Consider the following 17229-nt stretch of genomic DNA (forward strand, 5'->3'; position numbering starts at 1 on the left):
GGTTATCAAAATGAAAACATTGTGAACTGTCCCTTTATTTCTCCCTCACAGCACCTCTGTCGGTGGACAAAGTTGACATGTGCCTGGAAATCAACAAACCCAACCACTACACATCTGCCTATGACATCAACAACCTGGTGGTCCGTCGGGGCCAGGAGTTCATCATGAAGGTGACCTTCAGCCGCCCACTGACCGACAGTGACGACTTCCAGGTCGAGTTCCTGATTGGTGGGTCTGAATCTTTGTCTCTATTTGGCTGTTTTAGATTAGCCAAAGTCATTTACAAATGTAATTGATCTGTTTTTGTCAAAAACAAAACTGTGTCTGTCATCTCAAAGGACACTTTTCTTTGAAAATTCAATTCAATTCAATTTTATTTGTATAGCACCAAATCACAATACAAATCATCTCAAGGCACTTTACAAAAACAAAAACTAAAAACCCAACAATTCCCTTATGAGCAAGTACTTGGTGACAGTGGAGAGGAAAAACTCCCTTTAGCGGAAGAAAAAACCTCCAGCAGAACCGGGCTCAGTTTGGGCGGCCATCTGCCTCGACCGGTTGGGGTGAGTGGATAGAGCAGAGAGAAAAGAACAGCAACAATAAACAACAAATAGACACTGAAGGAGCCTGATCATGAAGGGATTTGTATGTGAGAAGAAGGATTTTAAATTCTATTCTATATTTTACAGGGAGCCAATGAAGAGAAGCCAATATAGGAGAAATATGATCTCTCTTGCTAGTTCCTGTCAGGACTCTGGCAGCGGCATTCTGGATTAATTGGAGGCTTTTTATGGAGATATTGGGACATCCAGATAGTAATGAGTTACAGTAATCGAGCCTTGAGGTAACAAATGCATGGACTAGTTTTTCTGCATCATTTTGAGACAGGATGTTCCTAATTTTGGAAATGTTGGGCAGGTGAAAGAAGGCAGTTCTAGAGATTTGTTTTATGTGTGAGTTAAAGGACATGTCCTGGTCAAAAATAACTCCAAGGTTTTTTACAGTAGTGCTGGAGGCCAGGGCTATGCCATCTAGAGTAGCTATAATTTTAGAAAAGTTATTTTCTTTAAAAAAAGACTTTTTTGGCCCAAATATAATGACTTCTGTTTTCTCTGAGTTTAAAAGTAAAAAGTTACTGGTCATCCAGGCCTTTATGTCAGTTAGACAGGCTTGAAGTCTGGTTAACTGGTTTGTGTTAACAGGTTTAATAGATAGATACAATTGAGTGTCATCTGCATAGCAGTGGTAATTAATAGAGTGCTTCCTAATGACATATCCTAAAGGAAGCATGTACAGGGTGAACAGAATCGGTCCTAGCACAGAACCTTGTGGAACTCCATAACTAACTTTTGTTCGTGTGGAAGGTTCATCGTGGACATGAACAAACTGGAATCTGTCCGATAAATAGGACTGGAACCACTTTAACACTGTTCCTCTGATACCAATCACATGCTCCAGTCTCTGTAATAAGATGTTGTGGTCAATGGTGTCGAATGCTGCACTAAGGTCTAGGAGGACAAGTATCGAAACAAGTCCATTATCTGAGGCTAAGAGAAGATCGTTGGTAACTTTCAACAGTGCTGTTTCTGTACTATGATGTGCTCTAAATCCTGATTGGAAATCTTCAAATAGTTCATTCCTGTGTAAGTGGTCTGATAGCTGCTTAGCAACAGCTTTTTCTAGGATTTTAGAAATAAATGGCAGGTTGGATATTGGTCTATAATTAGCCAAGACACCTGGATCAAGACTAGGCTTTTTGAGTAAAGGTTTGATTACTGCAGTCTTAAAGGCCTGTGGTACGTAGCCTGATACTAGAGATAAATTTACCAAGTCCAATAAAGATGAGTTCATTAATGGCAGGGTGCCTTTAAGCAGTCTAGTCGGGATGGGGTCCAAGAGACACGTTGATGATTTCGATGAAGCAACTACTGATGTAAATTCAGAGAGATCTATGGGAGAGAAGCAGTCTAAACATAACTGAGGTCCTACAGATGATTCAAGAGCTACTGAAGTAGAATATTCATTTATTGAATTTTATTTTATTGTGATTTTATTTGTAAATCATCCCATATCTCATACAGACACCACACTCACCTGTTTGTCAATATCTGACACAAATAGTATCTGGTATCTGACAACGTAATGTTGCTAATGTTAGCTAGCTAACGCTAGCTGTTAGCTTATTTCAGCTGCTACTAAAGCAGCAAAAAGTCATTTAGAGGTTAATGTTAACAGATCCTGCTTCTTTGTGAATAAACAATGGCAGACAGCACAGACTCGTTTGTGGTTTAGGAGCTCCAGGAGAACTTGTACGTGAATTTATGTCCATCCTGAGCAACAGGCCCAGAGTCAGCGTAGCGCAAGTTGACCGCTTCTCCTTTGGTTACTCGGCGGACCGAGTTTCCGCGTTATGCAAATGATATGCAAATTCCTGCCGCATAGCCCCGCCCCTCGAAGCCCTCCCCTCCACACCAAACGGAGTCAGGAAGTTGTAACTGTCATTGAAAAAACAGGAAGTATCAAAAGATTATCACTGAAAAACACACCATAATGCAAAAAGATACAAAAATTAAATATTTTAATGCCCATTTGCAAAACAAAGGTTTTCAATGACCCTGCTTCTTTTTTCAATGCCAAACTTTATTTACAATGCCAAAACTTAATTGGCTCCATATTCTTCTTTTAAAATCATAGTAAAGTCAATAATGGCCACCGATGATTGTCAGGTCATTTAAGCAGCCTTATGTTAATTTAGCTGGCTAATCAGTATACACACTCCCTGAGGCTCTGTCATAGAACACACACACCCCAGGCATCTCATGAAAGCTGCTGCAGGTGACTACACACAAAACACATCTCAAATGAAAAACTTAAGTTAAAGCTTTTAATTTCAGAAACCTTTACTTTTTCATTCTCAGCACTCCTTCAGGACTGTAGTGTAGCACTTTTAGTCATTTAAAAGGGTAGCATTCACAATTTTGGATCATATGTAAGTCTTTGTCCCCAGTACAAGGTCCAGGCTGTGGCTGTCAGTAAAATGTGACCTGCTGCCACCATTTTGAGAAGGTTGAAGAGTGTGGCACATGTGGCTCTACAGTGCTCTTTCTTTGTTTTTTATGCTTGGTTCCTCTCTTCTCATTTACTCCCCTCTACCTCACTAATCGTCCTCATCTTCCTCCAGGTTCTGACCCCTCACCCAATAAAGGCTCCCTGGTGGTGGTGACCTTCACTTCCCGTCCTGGTGGTCCGTGGTCGGGTCGGATTCTTCAAACCCAGGATCAGTTGCTGGTGCTGGGCATCACGCCAACACCCAATGCCATTGTGGGGAAGTTTCTTACCTACGTTGCCGTCGTGATGAGCAATGGGCTGCTGCGAACCAAGAGGGATGCCACAACTGACCTGTATCTGCTGTTCAACCCCTGGTGTCAGCGTATGAACTCTTTCACTGTCCTTTTACTGCCTGGTAGTGGCTAAGAGAAGTACACCCCAAAGGAGGGAAGGTTGCATTCTGCAATCTCATCACTAGATGCCACTAAAATATCTCACATTTTACACATTACACTCTTGATCCATTCTCACAAAAAAGTTCACATTTCAAATGGAGGTTGAAAACTGTTCTTACCAAGGGAAAGAAAATTCACTATCCACTTAAAATGTAAGTATGTTGCTCTGACTAAAATTACAGAAGGAGCAGCAGGTTCAGCGTAGGTCATTTCAGTGTTAATTATTAGTGGGGAGGGCATGAAAAGCACATATGTGCTCCAAACATGATTAAAATCATAATGTGAGCTTTAATGTTCAAATCCCACAAATAATCTTTTGTTCCTAATGACTGAAAAGCACATTCAGATGTTAGTAATGCAGTTTTTTTACAGCACACATTAGGCTCAAGATAATAATTTTATAATATAATTTTATAATAAAAATGTTCAAAAAACGCAAATTTATTACCTCAGAGTTTCTGAAGTGTTGCAACTCTCTCTCTGTGTTTGTCTCTTTACAGAAGATGCTGTGTTTCTGTCCGATGAAGCGGCACGCACAGAGTACGTTCTGAACGACAATGGTGTTATCTATCAGGGTTCAGCCGATGCTGTGACACAGCGGAGCTGGGTGTATGGACAGGTATTCACACACATACACACACACACACACAGAACACATCATCATCAACATGAACAACAAATTATAAAGAGTGATGGCAACATGAATTCATTCTGCTCCCATAGTTTGAGCGTGGTATTTTGGACGCCTGTATTTACATCCTGGATGTGTCCCAGATGCCAATCCGTGACCGAGGTGATGTCATCAAACTGGTCAGGCAGGGATCTGCCATGGTGAGAGCAAAAAACCCAATTCATGTTCTGTGTGGAATTATTTTCAACATGTCCATACAGTTTTCACCACTTCCTGCCACTATGCAAATGTGAAGCCAACATTTCTTAATGACATCATGTTTTTGTATTTTTCTGCTGTGTAACAAAAAATTTAGTGTCACAGGGTCACTCAAATTTGACCTCCCTACTCTCTCAGATTAACTCTCAGGATGATAACGGTGTGATCGTTGGAAACTGGAGTAATGACTTCTCCTTGGGAAAGGCTCCAACGTCTTGGACTGGCAGTGTCAGCATCCTGCTGCAGTACGTCAACACTGGAGTCCCTGTTTGCTTTGGCCAGTGCTGGGTGTACGCTGGAGTCTTCAACACCTGTAAGAGCATCCACTGTTTTTCCGATTCGTTTTAAAAATGCTGGTTTCATTTTATTTAATGGGCCATATATAACCCAATTCAGTCTCAAGTGGACCAGTAAAGCGTTTACACAAAAAGATGTGAAATCTAGAGAAAAAAAGATCACAAAAACAAAGAAAGAACCACATGGGACAGTCTACAGAAAAACATAAAACCTTTTTGAAGAGATACAAAACAGCAAAAGCCATCAAATGTCAACAATGAAATGCAAAGAAACCTCAAGTAAACATGTATGTATTGAAGTAGAAGTAGCATTAAATGTTTTATAATATTGATTGATCTGCCTGAATGAACAAAATAATCTAAGCCCACAGGCCATGAAGTATTTGATGATTGCAATGTACTTCATATCCCTGCAGTCCTCCGCTGCCTTGGCATCCCGGCCAGGGTCATCACCAACTTCAATTCAGCTCATGACAATGGGGGCAACCTGAAGACCGACCTCATCTTCAAGTCTGATGGCTCACAGGACAGACGCAGCACAAGGGACTCCATCTGGTCAGTCCAAACACCTGTCAATCAAGTCTGTACCACAGAATGGCCATAAAAATATCACAAAAACCTGATGCAAAACTCCACAACACTGTTACAAAGACACACAAACTAAAAAGAGACCAAAAACCTGAACGACAGCAAAAGAACTACAGAAATATGAATAACCACTTCCTCTACAGCAGTGCATAATACTCATTGCCAGTCATCGCTTGAATGAAGATTTTTAGGTTTAGGTTTACTTTTTCACATCGGGCCAGTCAGGTTTGGACAGCTTTTTTTACCTTAATAAATGAAATCATCATTTAAAAAACTGCATTTTGTATTTACCTGGGTTATCTTTGTGTAATTTTTTTATTTATTTGTTGATCTGAATCATTTAAGTGTGACAAATATGTAAAAAAAAAAAAAAATCAGGAAGCAGCAAAGTATTTTTCCCAGCACTGTAGTATGTAAAATCTGTGTCCTCGTGAACTCTAAAACCTAGCAGACAAATAAGGCAAGAAAGATATATTAGGTCATTTCAGCTAAGTGGTGAGTCGGCCAATATAGCTAATAATGTCCATCCATCCATTATCCTTAGCTTATCCCTTAGCTAACAATATAATATAGTATAATCTAATATAATATTCAGTCTCAACTGCATGTCTTTAGAACAATGTATACTAGTGTAAAAAGGAGGAAAAAAAACAAGAAAACCAAAAAACATGTATAAAAAGGTGTAACGGGTCTCTCATGCAGGAACTTCCACTGCTGGAATGAGGCGTTTATGGTGCGTCCCGACCTGCCGCCTGGCCTTAGTGGATGGCAGGTCGTGGACTCCACACCACAGGAGACCAGTGATGGTAGGGGAGACATACATACAGAAAAAACACATAGAGAGGTCAATAAAAAAGGAGGACAGATGGATGATAAGCATGTCTCTCTATGTGGCTTCACAGGATTTTATCGCTGTGGTCCAGCCTCAGTCACAGCCATCAAGGAAGGTCTGCTGTGTCACCCCTTTGACTTGGGATTCGTCTTTGCTGAGGTCAGTGTCAACATTTTTTAAGAACAATATTAATATTTCTACTGCCTCTGTAACTAACCTGCTGAAGTGTACATTTGACCACCAACTGTAAAAGCTGGAGCACAAAACTTATTAAGCTCATTAAGCTTTAAAAACATATGAAAAACAAAGAGAGGGGAAATGCCAAATATTTTCTTTTTCCAGCCTCCCTAACCTGAGTATGTGCCTCTTTTCTCTTCTTAATATTGTTACTATCCTCTCTTACTCTGAGCTGGAAATCAGAGAGAATGATGGATTGAAGGCAGGAATGTTTGAAGGAAGTCAGCAGATTTTATAATCTATTGTTAAAATTTCAAGTTAACAAAAAAAATTAAAGGAGGATGTGGTACATGGAGACCAGGAGGATTAAGCCAAATCAGACAAAGAAACAAAACAAATCATGCTCTGTCTGCTGTAGTGAGGAAAATTCTAACATTTACAAAATATTAGGAGAAAAACTATAACCAAGTAGCTCCAACCACAGACAGGGTTTAACATTTGTACTGACATCAGCACTCGGTCCAGCTGCTGCTGGCTAGTATTGGCTCAGGTCAATCCTGTTTAATTGTTATAGGAGCTTTACCTGAAACTTGACATTTCAGAAAATGCTGCATATCCATAAGGGCTCATAACAGAAAAAGCTGATTTACTCAATGCACAAAAGAGAGTGAACGTTGCACACCACAACATGAACCCACAAACCTAAACAAACCTCGAGGTTGAGGCAGAAATGAAATCAGTCTCCAAACTTTAATCCCACTGAGACAGTTTGGGAAAAACTGGAAAGCAAAGTGAAGTAGAAATGTAAACTTCATTTGCAACATTTATAAAAACTTCATCTTTGTTGAAATCATATTTTCACATAATTGCCTTTGCCTGAGATTATTCATAATGATTTCTATCTTTGTTTATTTTGCTTTTATTTTCAATTTGAAAAACACTTTGTAAGAAAAGTGCTTCATAAATAAACTATAATTAAACTATTATTATTCATGGGAACTTCTGTGACATGGTTTCCAGATCATTTTTGATTGATTGTTGATTTCCATTGTGGGGAAAAAAGCATTAAAGTCCGATCAGGGAAAAGTTATCCTGAACCCTCCTCTGATAATATTTTGATTTTATTTTACCATTTTAAATACTTGTCTGAGCAATGTCTGCTTAATATTTTCTCTTCTTTAAGAAGATTAGGACGGAGTTTAGTGACAGTGACTGTTTATTCCTCCCCACAGGTGAACAGTGACGTTGTCATGTTGAAAGAGGATCGCTATGGGAGTCTCACCCCGTTCAATGTGGATAAGACCTATATTGGAAAGGCTCTTTATACCAAGGCGATAGGCAACATGTCACCTGTGGACATCACATACACCTACAAGTACCCTGAAGGTACATACACAGCTGCAGAATCAAAACTGATAATCAATCAATCAAAGCTTTATTTACATAGCAGCTCATGCACAGGCTTAAGTTAATATGGCTCATGCAACTCAAAGTGAGTCGTAAAAAACAGACTAGTGCCCTTTAATAACTAAAAAAATGTAAAATCATAAGACACAACAACAAATACAATTCAGTGATACACATCTAGCTGTAAGAACTCTACTTTAAATTTTGAGCCAAACATCAAATTTGTCACATGGCAAAATGTTGGATCTTATTGAAATGGGAATATATCTGAGGAAAATGTGAATTTTAATAAATAATTTGCACTAAGAAGCACATACCACCTTTATGCTTTGCACTCAACTTTATCTCAGTCAACGCAGAGAACAGAAGACAGGCATACAGAGCAGAACATGAGTGCAGACTGTGAGAGCTTGGAGAGAACTACATTCTCTGAGCCTCCCTCTAGTATTTAACAGCATCATTTCCTGCAATACTAGTCACATGACCATGTCCTTCCCCCTCTAAGTTCCAACTATCTTCTCACCAAAAAACATGGAGGCCATTAGACATGAGACAACAAAACAGCTTTCCATACAGCTCATTTAAACTGAAAATACACTCAACACCACTTGTGCCTGACAGACAGAAAAGAAAAACAACTTGCAATGCTCAACAAGCAAATAACATTTCTGTTTGGTTTCTTTTACATTAAATAGACAGTCTGTCAGGGAGTTGTCTAGTGCGTTGTGATCTTCTCATCACCCCTGCTGGCTCTGCAGGCACAACTGGTGAGTCAGTCTCAGGTGGATCTAGAGACACCAGAGACATCTCCTTTTCCCTGTGTGGCTGTTCCTCCTCAGCTGGCATCCCACACACCTCCTCTTTTGACACCACTTCTGGCACAGGCTCTGGGGGACTTGCACTCGCAGCAGTCTGACCAGCATTTCAAACTTCCAGGAATCTGACTGTCAATTGACTAGTGTCAGACCTCAGGCGAACAAGACAACTCTCCTTTAAAATAACCCCAGGCAACCACTGCTGGTTTGTGTTGCTGCTGAAGATCCTCACATAGACCTTGCTCCCTGCTCTCAATTCTCTTACTTTTTTAACATGACTCTGCTTTCTGCTGCATTCCCACCTCAGTTTTCATGTCTGGGCACATCAAATCCAGTCCCATCAACATTTCCGTTGGTGCTTATCCTCTAGTTGTCTGTGGTGTGAAGCGATATTTGAACAGAAATAGTGACAGTTTTAGTACTCAGTCCTCCTCAATCCCTCTTTCTTGCTCAGATAACCTTGCAGGCTCTGTGAAAAGGAGCCATTCAAATGTGATGGGTGCCATTTTGTTGCATGAACTTGCAAAACAGTTCACAGGAGAATGTTGGTCCATTATCCATGACCAAGGGATCAGGCAGTCCATTGACTGTAAATACCTGTCTCAACCTGACCATGGTGGACTTGGATGTGATGTTAAAGCATCTACCAAGATCAGAAACATTTGTCCCAAAAACAGGCCAGCAAAATCCAAATGCAGCCTGGGCCAGAGTGAGTCTGGCCACTCCCATGGATGCAAAGGAGCTGGTGGTGACATCTTCTGACTGGACTGGCACTGTGAACATGACTTCACCTTGTTTTCCAGGTCCAGCTCCATGTTTGAGATTTAATCTGACCAGGCTTTTTATCCTTGACACCCATGGGTGGGCTTCATGTATTTCCTCTCTCAGCTGCGCCCTCTGAGGCGAAGGTCTGATGACCCTTGTAATCCCATCATCATGCAGGCTCAGTTCTGTTTTGTGCCTAATATAAGGATTCAGTCCCTCCTTTTCTACGATGGTGGGCCATCCTTGTAAGGTCTTCACTTGTGACAGAACAGGATCCCTCTCTGTCCACTTTCTGACTTGGGAAGCACTTACAGGAGGCTCACTCTAGATGAACTGGTGAAAAAGCTGGCTTCTCTGCACCATCCTTCATGTGCAGAAGTACTTCCCTGATATCATATGGTGAGGTATCACATAAGAAGTTGATTTCTTTCTCAGGATCATAGTGGACAAGTAGTTTTGCTGACTGAAGATCTTTTTACTTCCTTGAAAGCTTCCTCCTGTTCCTTACCACAATATCACTTTGTCTCAGCATGTAGCAGTTGGTAATGAGGTGCCAAGACCTTTGAGGGGTCAAGCATAAACTTAGCATAATAATTCACTAAGCTCAAGAATGATCTCAGTTCAGTGATCTCCTAGGGCTTGGGGCTTCCTTATTGGACCTGACCTTGCCCTCCACCAGAGAAAGACTCTCAGCTGTGATTATATGTCCCAGGTAGGTAACACTTGGCGCCAAAAACACACATTTTTCCCATTTCACTCTTAGTCCATCACCTTCATTGCGAGTGTTTAGCGTCACATACTCACACTTAACCCCTCCTCATCAAGTAGTAACTGCTGGTAGGCATAGCTCATATCCAGCTTTGTAAACAACTTAATTCCAGCCAGGGTTGTAAAAAGGTCCTCCACCCTCTGCACTGGGTACTCAACCTGGTTCACTGTTTGCTTGTAGTCTCTAGATATCCTTGCTATCTTATCTGGCTTCAAAACATCTTAATGTTTCACCAAAAACTCTAGTTTCATGTCATCACCAAAAACAGGTGTTGAAGCACATACCATGTTTATGGTTTGCACACAACTTTATCTTGCTCAATGTAGAGAACAGAAGCAGGGCGACAGATCAACAACATGAGTGCAGACTGTAAGAGCTTAGGGAGAACTACACTGACTAGACATTACTCATCTCTGAGCTGTCTCTTGTATTTAACAGCTTCATCATCATTTTGGTATTCCTTACATAGAGACTAAAACCAACAATGATGTGGTCTAACTCAGAGTTAAAGTCTCCATACTGGATAAGCTTGTTTTCAAATACTGCACTGGCAGACATGTGTCTTCATTATAAAACCCCAGGCCCATATATTTTTTTAAAAAAGTGAAATTTGGCCCCAAAGGCTTTGAACAGCAAGAATGTTTTTTACAGTGCTAAAGTCAGCTGCACAGCTGACTAACTGTAAATAAATCGGCCCAAAGTCCTGCATGGAAAAGAGTATGGGATATATATATAACATTTATTACTTTTTAAACCTTTATGAAAAACTCTAATATTCCTGCATATTTTTCAAGTACCCAGATACAATAACATAGTAAGTATAAAGACACATGGTATAAACATTATAAAAAAAACTGCAATGAATTATTTTATTTTTCAAAAGGCAGGTTAAAGCGGTAGGTTTTAATTTTATGCCTAAAAACATCAACAGTTTCGGCTGCACTCACAACTTCAGGCATTGTTTCTACCGATTAGAGCATAAAAGCTTCCCCAACAAAGGTTTTGTCCTGCAATTTGGAAGAAACAAAGATTCAAAGTGTCCGAGAACCTGGCTTATATACTGGCAACATTTCAGAAAACTCAGTTGGTGACCACAGAGTGCTTGAAAAACCAGTAGAAGAATTTTTATATCAATAAAGAACTGGAAACCAGTGTAATGACTTTAAAACAGGGGTAATATGTTGTGTGGCTCTGGTCTGGGCCAGCACTTGACGATCAGAGCTCTGAGTAAGCTGTAACTGGTTTATATAGTTTTATGGAGAACAGAAGGAAGAGCATACAGAAGGAACTGAGAGTTATGAGTACTTAGATCCCCATCTGTGCTGACCTCTGTCCGCAGGTAGTGCAGAGGACAGCAGGACTATGGCTCGGGCGGAGGAATACGGCTGTGAGAGGGACCATACTGAGCTGCCACAAACTCTGCTGGCTGTTTCCATCAACATCAACCAGGTAACACATCTGTCTTCACATGTCGGTGTATGCATCATCCTTCTCTCCATTTATCTTTGTTTACATCCTGTTTTTATATTGTATGTCGGTCCAATTGTGTATCTGTGTGTTTATATTGTAAATCCATCCACCCATATAGTATAACATAGACACACACACACACATTTAGTGGGATCACAGTCAGCAGTCCCCCTGTCTGTGTGAAAGTGGAAGTTATTCTGTCTCAGAGTGCTGGTGTTAGACCAATTTGAGGCAAACTAACATGAATGTGATGAATGTGTTACTGTCAAACCTCACCAGTCTGGAGGTGAGGCACTAGCTACGATGCCATCAGAAGCAAGAAAATGCAAAAGCGAGAAGAGTCGAGGCATGAAATAACATGTGAAACGCATATCAGTCATAACTTCAACATAGAACATGCTGCTATAATAGGAAATTAACCAAATGTTACAACTGTTTATTACTGTTACTAATAATGATACTGCAATATTTGCAATTTGGGTTTAATCCATGATAAAATGACACGTGGCTGTCCAAAAAGCAATCCAAGGCATTTGTTTTTCATTTACACTGCGTCACATTTATTAGAGCTGCAGTTCACAGCTTGTTGAACAGGTTCAAAAGCATCAGTGTCACTGACTAATTATTAAAAGACTGTCTTTCACTCGCATCAATTATTTTGATTAGGTAGAAGAAAAACTTTCACAGTAAGATATAATGAACAAACAAACTTTCATTCATTCATCATCGAGAGAGAGCCTATCCCAGCTCTCTCTGGGTGGAAGGCAGGGGTCCACCCTGGACAGGTCCCCAGTCCATCACAGGGCCACATAGAGACACACAACCTCACACACTCACACTCACTCCTATGGGCACTGGGCAGTCAGCCACTGTGCTGCCCAACAAACAAACTTCTTTATCTATAATTATAACTTTTTCTCCATCCCTCTTCCCAGGTCCAACTGGGTGAGGATGTGACCGTGGTGGTGGTTTTGAATAACCAGAGTAATGTATCCAAAACTGTCAGTGGTCACCTGACAGGGGCAGTCGTCTTCTACACAGGAGTCACAGCAAATCACTTCACAGATCAGGACTTCACTGTGACAGTGGCAGCCAAGCGGAGTGAGCGACATCACTGTGCCTGAGCATTTGTAGTTTTAGAAATAAATTCTTTGACACTTAGGATTTGTGTGTGTGTGTGTGTGTGTGTGTGTGTGTGTGTGTGTTGCAGCGGAGAGTGTGATGTTTAAGATCACAGCTCAGGAGTACCTGCCTCAGATGGGCACAGAGCTCAGCATGAAGTTTATTGTGACTGTACAGGATGGTGAAAACCCAGTGAACACCATGAAGGTGATCGAGCTGCAGAAACCAAAACTGACGCTGACGGTAAAATACACATATACACATTAAAATACTTTTTATTGATAGTAACTTTCATTGGAATGTCCACAGTTATAGTGCAAAATAAATAATGTCATTACATTTGCATGAATTTATAAAGTGACTAAAATAGCTAAACTATGTGAAAATGCAGCTGATTTTCAGTGTTGCCTTGCCTTCAAATAGCGCTACATGCCTTAATATTATGAGTTTAAAATTATTTTCTTTTCACAATCACATAATGGTCAATTTAAAAAGGATGAAATTCCCCTAGGATTATAATAAATAACTAGAAAAATCAGAAATACATGTAACACAAATGAAAACTGCTAAAACACGATAGAAACAAATCATATGATTTAAATAAAACTGAAATGTGTTGTCTTGTTATTCACAGTAATAGTACATGAAGATGTAGAAATAATACAATGTTGGAATATAATGATAAAAATGTAACACCGGTTGCTTTAGGGAGACTGTAAACGTTAATTTTCTTTCTTCTCTATTTCCAGGTGAGCGGCACACCCCGGGTGATGCAGCAGATGTATGTGACTGTTTCCTTCATCAACAACTTCAACTTCTATCTGGAAAATGCCACCCTGACCATGGAGGGACCTGGACTCATGAACCCCAAGTCACGTTTCTACAGGTACACGCATGAACATGTTGACTGATGCTGTCTTCATCTGACTGTAAACTGCATTTATACTTGTACCTTTTTGTGTCTGTTTCAGAACCATTGCTCCTCAGGCTTCAATCTCCTGGAAGGAGTCATTCATTCCAAGGCTGGATGGACAACAACGCCTCACAGCGGTGTTGGACTGCAAGAACCTCCGTCAGGTAACCTCTACAACCTACTCTGCTCATTGCTCTTAAACTACCAGGATGATCATGTTAAACCAATGAGTCCATGTCACATTTCCATTCACACTGTTGCCAACTGCCGCCCTTATTTTCACTTAGGTGAGAGGATGGAAACATTGGTTACCTTCACAAGGCACATAGTCCTTCTGTGTGTCCAACAGTTTAGTCCAGACACTGTGTGCTACTAACAAAAGAAATGTATAGAAAAAAATACAATATAATAATGAAATAATTAAGGTCAAAAACCTACAGCTCCTACACATACTAGACATTAGCAAAATTTCCACAAAGACTAGAGGTATAAGGACAGAAATTAATAGGCCTAGCACGCCCGCTAACAGGCTAACAGGCTAACAGGCTAACAGACTAACTGCTGAGTCAAAAATATTTGTCTTTGTAATGACTTTAAGATACATTTGTTTATGCGTTTTGTTTTTCAGGTGATGGGATCTGTTGACATTGTCATCATGAAGTGAACAGGTCACACCTTTGTGACCCTGCCCCTCAACATTAGCCAATGAGCATGACTTCAGGCTGAGTGGGTGGAGACAACCAGCAGCTTAAATGCATTCTTTGATCATTTATTTTCTTTCTTAATTTCATTTTTACTCAAATGTAAAACAGAGCCAGACCCAATAGTTTAGGGAGGAGGCTCAAAGGTAAAAGGTCCCAGAATCCTAAAAAGTAGAGTATGTCAAAATTGCTATGACCATAGAAGAAGGTTAAGAGCCTGTAAAGTTATTAAACACTTTTTAATCAAACTTCAGTTGATTAAATATATATATCTAAAATATATCTAGACTTAAAAAGATGTTTCCTCTCCTATGGTATCATCTTCATATTCCTGCTTCTATCAACAAATAACAAAATGTCCACTTGATTATGACAAAATGAGATTTATTATTGTCAAACTAAACTGAGTCAGAAAAAGGGGAGATAACAATGTGTTACACTCAGCTGGAACAATGTAGGTCTGCAGCTCTCCTCCATCATATCTCCATTCTGACAGAATGAGTTAATATAAATATTAATAAATCCTAACACCTTTGAATCAGAAAAGCCCAGGGAATCACCGAGAGCTGACAGCCTCAGTTTAATGAATGACTGGTAATGATGAGACCTCACTACCTCCTCTCAGTCTGGTTATAGAATCATTAGTAATTTCAACCTCTTATCAAATCAAACTCATGTACTATTTTGTCTTTACCTTGTGCCTTTAATTAACTTTATCATTGCTGACCAACAGCTATCTACTAACAAATAAAGCATATCTAAAATCACTGGGGGTGTCATATCATTATTTGCTGTCTCAGTGTTTAAACCACCAACACATGCATGGGTCTAAACATGCCTCACTGAGTAGGATTACACTAATCCTGCTCCACAGGAGCAGATTATAAATGACAGTTTATATGTTGTATAAAATAATAATTCATGATATAATCAACTAATGGATTGTGATGAGACTGAGATAAAATGGAACTGATTTCTGGGGTCAAACCCCAAGTTGTGCCAGTGAGTAATTATATAATCTCAGATCTGGCACAGTATTAAATCTGAGTGAATATACTTATTTACTTTTCACTAGTGGGTGTATTTTCTTCCATCCCCTGATTGCTACTCACTTCCCTAAGTGTTGAGACAAAGCACAACTGAATGAAAGTGATGCCAACTGTCTTTTCTGCCTCTTCTGCTTCACTGCTTCTGTGGCTTTTGTATAAAAAAAACATTAAAACATTAAACAGGGAGACGTTGATTTGAATCAAAACAAAAATATGAGTGAAACATTCACATATACCCCGATCAGCAGAAATGCTCGAAGAAATAATGTCAAGCACTTCTCTGGTTCAGAGCAAACATAAAAGAAGAAAGCCTGAAGCTACAACTGGCTGTTGCTCAAAGGCAGCTTTAGGTGTGGTCATAACACAACACACTGTCAATAGTTCAAACATCCTGTCACTGGCCAAACCTTCACTATGCATAGATTAGCACCTGTGACTCCACCAGTGTTGTTTAAATGTTATGCTGCCCTTGTTCAGGAATTTGTGTCAGCCATACAAAAATAAAACTACAGCTTCAGATTTCAGACCACAAAACCAAAAACCAGGGGGGCCAAACAGTGAATGGGAGCTACTCATGGTCTATTCTAGCCCTTGTAGTTTGTTCACCTTGAACAGGTGTCATTAACCATGTTTACATGCACCCTAATAATTCTCTAATAATCAGAATAACAGCCCAGTCAGTTTAAAATGCATCATGTGACCACCTCAGTTTCCTGGAGGTACAGAAAGATGGTGGCAGCAAAACAAAACTGCTCTGATATATTTTTGTTAAAGACTTTAAAAGCTGCTGTTACATGGTTGAGACCTCGAAAAACACAAGTCACAGTGACAAATATTCAGGATGAACAAATTGAATGCATTGGTCCCACATGGTCTGAATGACTCGGTCAGCTTCAGACATTTTCTTGTATTGTTTCAAAAGTGCTGAATTGTACTTTAAAAGCTCTTTACTAGTGCAAAATTGTGGGTGTTATCTTTTGTGGGTATGGGTGGAAGTAGCAGACCTACCCTGGGGTATACAGCTGACATATTTTTCTGTTGACACATAATGTGTCCCTTGAAGAGCAAACTCTGAGCTGTGATTGTGTTCCAATAAAGCCTTTATGCTGAAACATGTCACTGCAGATTCGTCAGTGTATTGATTCTACAGTAAGTCAGAGATTTTGCTGGAGCGCTGCCTTTTCTCCTGTGTTTTTCTGGACAATGCAGACACTGGCCTCTGTGCTGTTTGTGCAGCTACTGTGTGTTTATGTAACCATGTGGCGCTGCCAGGTGCAATTCAGACATGTTAACCCTAGAGGGAGCCATCTGCCTTTTACTGTGTAAAAGTCAGACCTGAACCATGCAGGTACAAGCTGCCTCTTGTTTCATTTACTAATAATGTCTGTGCTATCAACACTTTATGTTCAACTGGTACATTGTTTGTTATTCAATTACAGCATGTTTTCCATTAGACATATGCAAATTCAGAGTTTGGTTTTTTGAACAATGCAGGTTTTTATAAAAGGACTAACTGGTTGTAAAAGTATACCTTAGAGTCAACATTTCTACTTAAAATGGAGCATTTTAAATGTAATTTCCTATCTATCTATCTATCTATCTATCTATCTATCTATCTATCTATCTATTATGTATGTATCTATCTATCTATCTATCTATCTATCTATCTATCTATCTATCTATCTATCTATCTATCTATCTACTTAACATTTCAACAAAACTTTCATAACAAAACATTTTCCAGTTCTCACACAGTATTACTGAACATACTATTGTACTGTAAGCTTCCAGTAGTACTGTAACATAAATTACGTACCCAATATAGTACTGAAAAAAAAAGAAAGAAAACTAAACATTACCTCTGCGCCTAGCTGGATCTGGCCACAGGGCCTTGGCAGCATCACAGGCTATAGTTTTATTTGCAAGGCAA

At 39.7% G+C, this 17229-nt stretch overlaps 1 protein-coding gene across 1 annotated transcript; it reads left to right on the top strand.

The window, feature by feature from the left end:
- Positions 1–38: 38 nt before the first annotated feature.
- Positions 39–14797, top strand: LOC113143882 (coagulation factor XIII A chain; the record flags this gene model as incomplete). The annotated part of the gene is made up of 15 exons (XM_026329484.1): positions 39–228; positions 3185–3433; positions 4007–4125; positions 4230–4337; positions 4534–4708; positions 5108–5246; positions 5982–6085; positions 6182–6270; positions 7521–7674; positions 11384–11493; positions 12450–12615; positions 12725–12879; positions 13386–13522; positions 13608–13713; positions 14178–14797. Coding segments are annotated over 15 exons (2037 nt in total), but the record flags the coding sequence as incomplete, so codon positions are not given.
- Positions 14798–17229: the final 2432 nt, after the last annotated feature.

Source organism: Mastacembelus armatus, unplaced genomic scaffold (assembly GCF_900324485.2).
Source record: "Mastacembelus armatus unplaced genomic scaffold, fMasArm1.2, whole genome shotgun sequence".
Taxonomy (NCBI): Eukaryota; Metazoa; Chordata; class Actinopteri; order Synbranchiformes; family Mastacembelidae; genus Mastacembelus; species Mastacembelus armatus.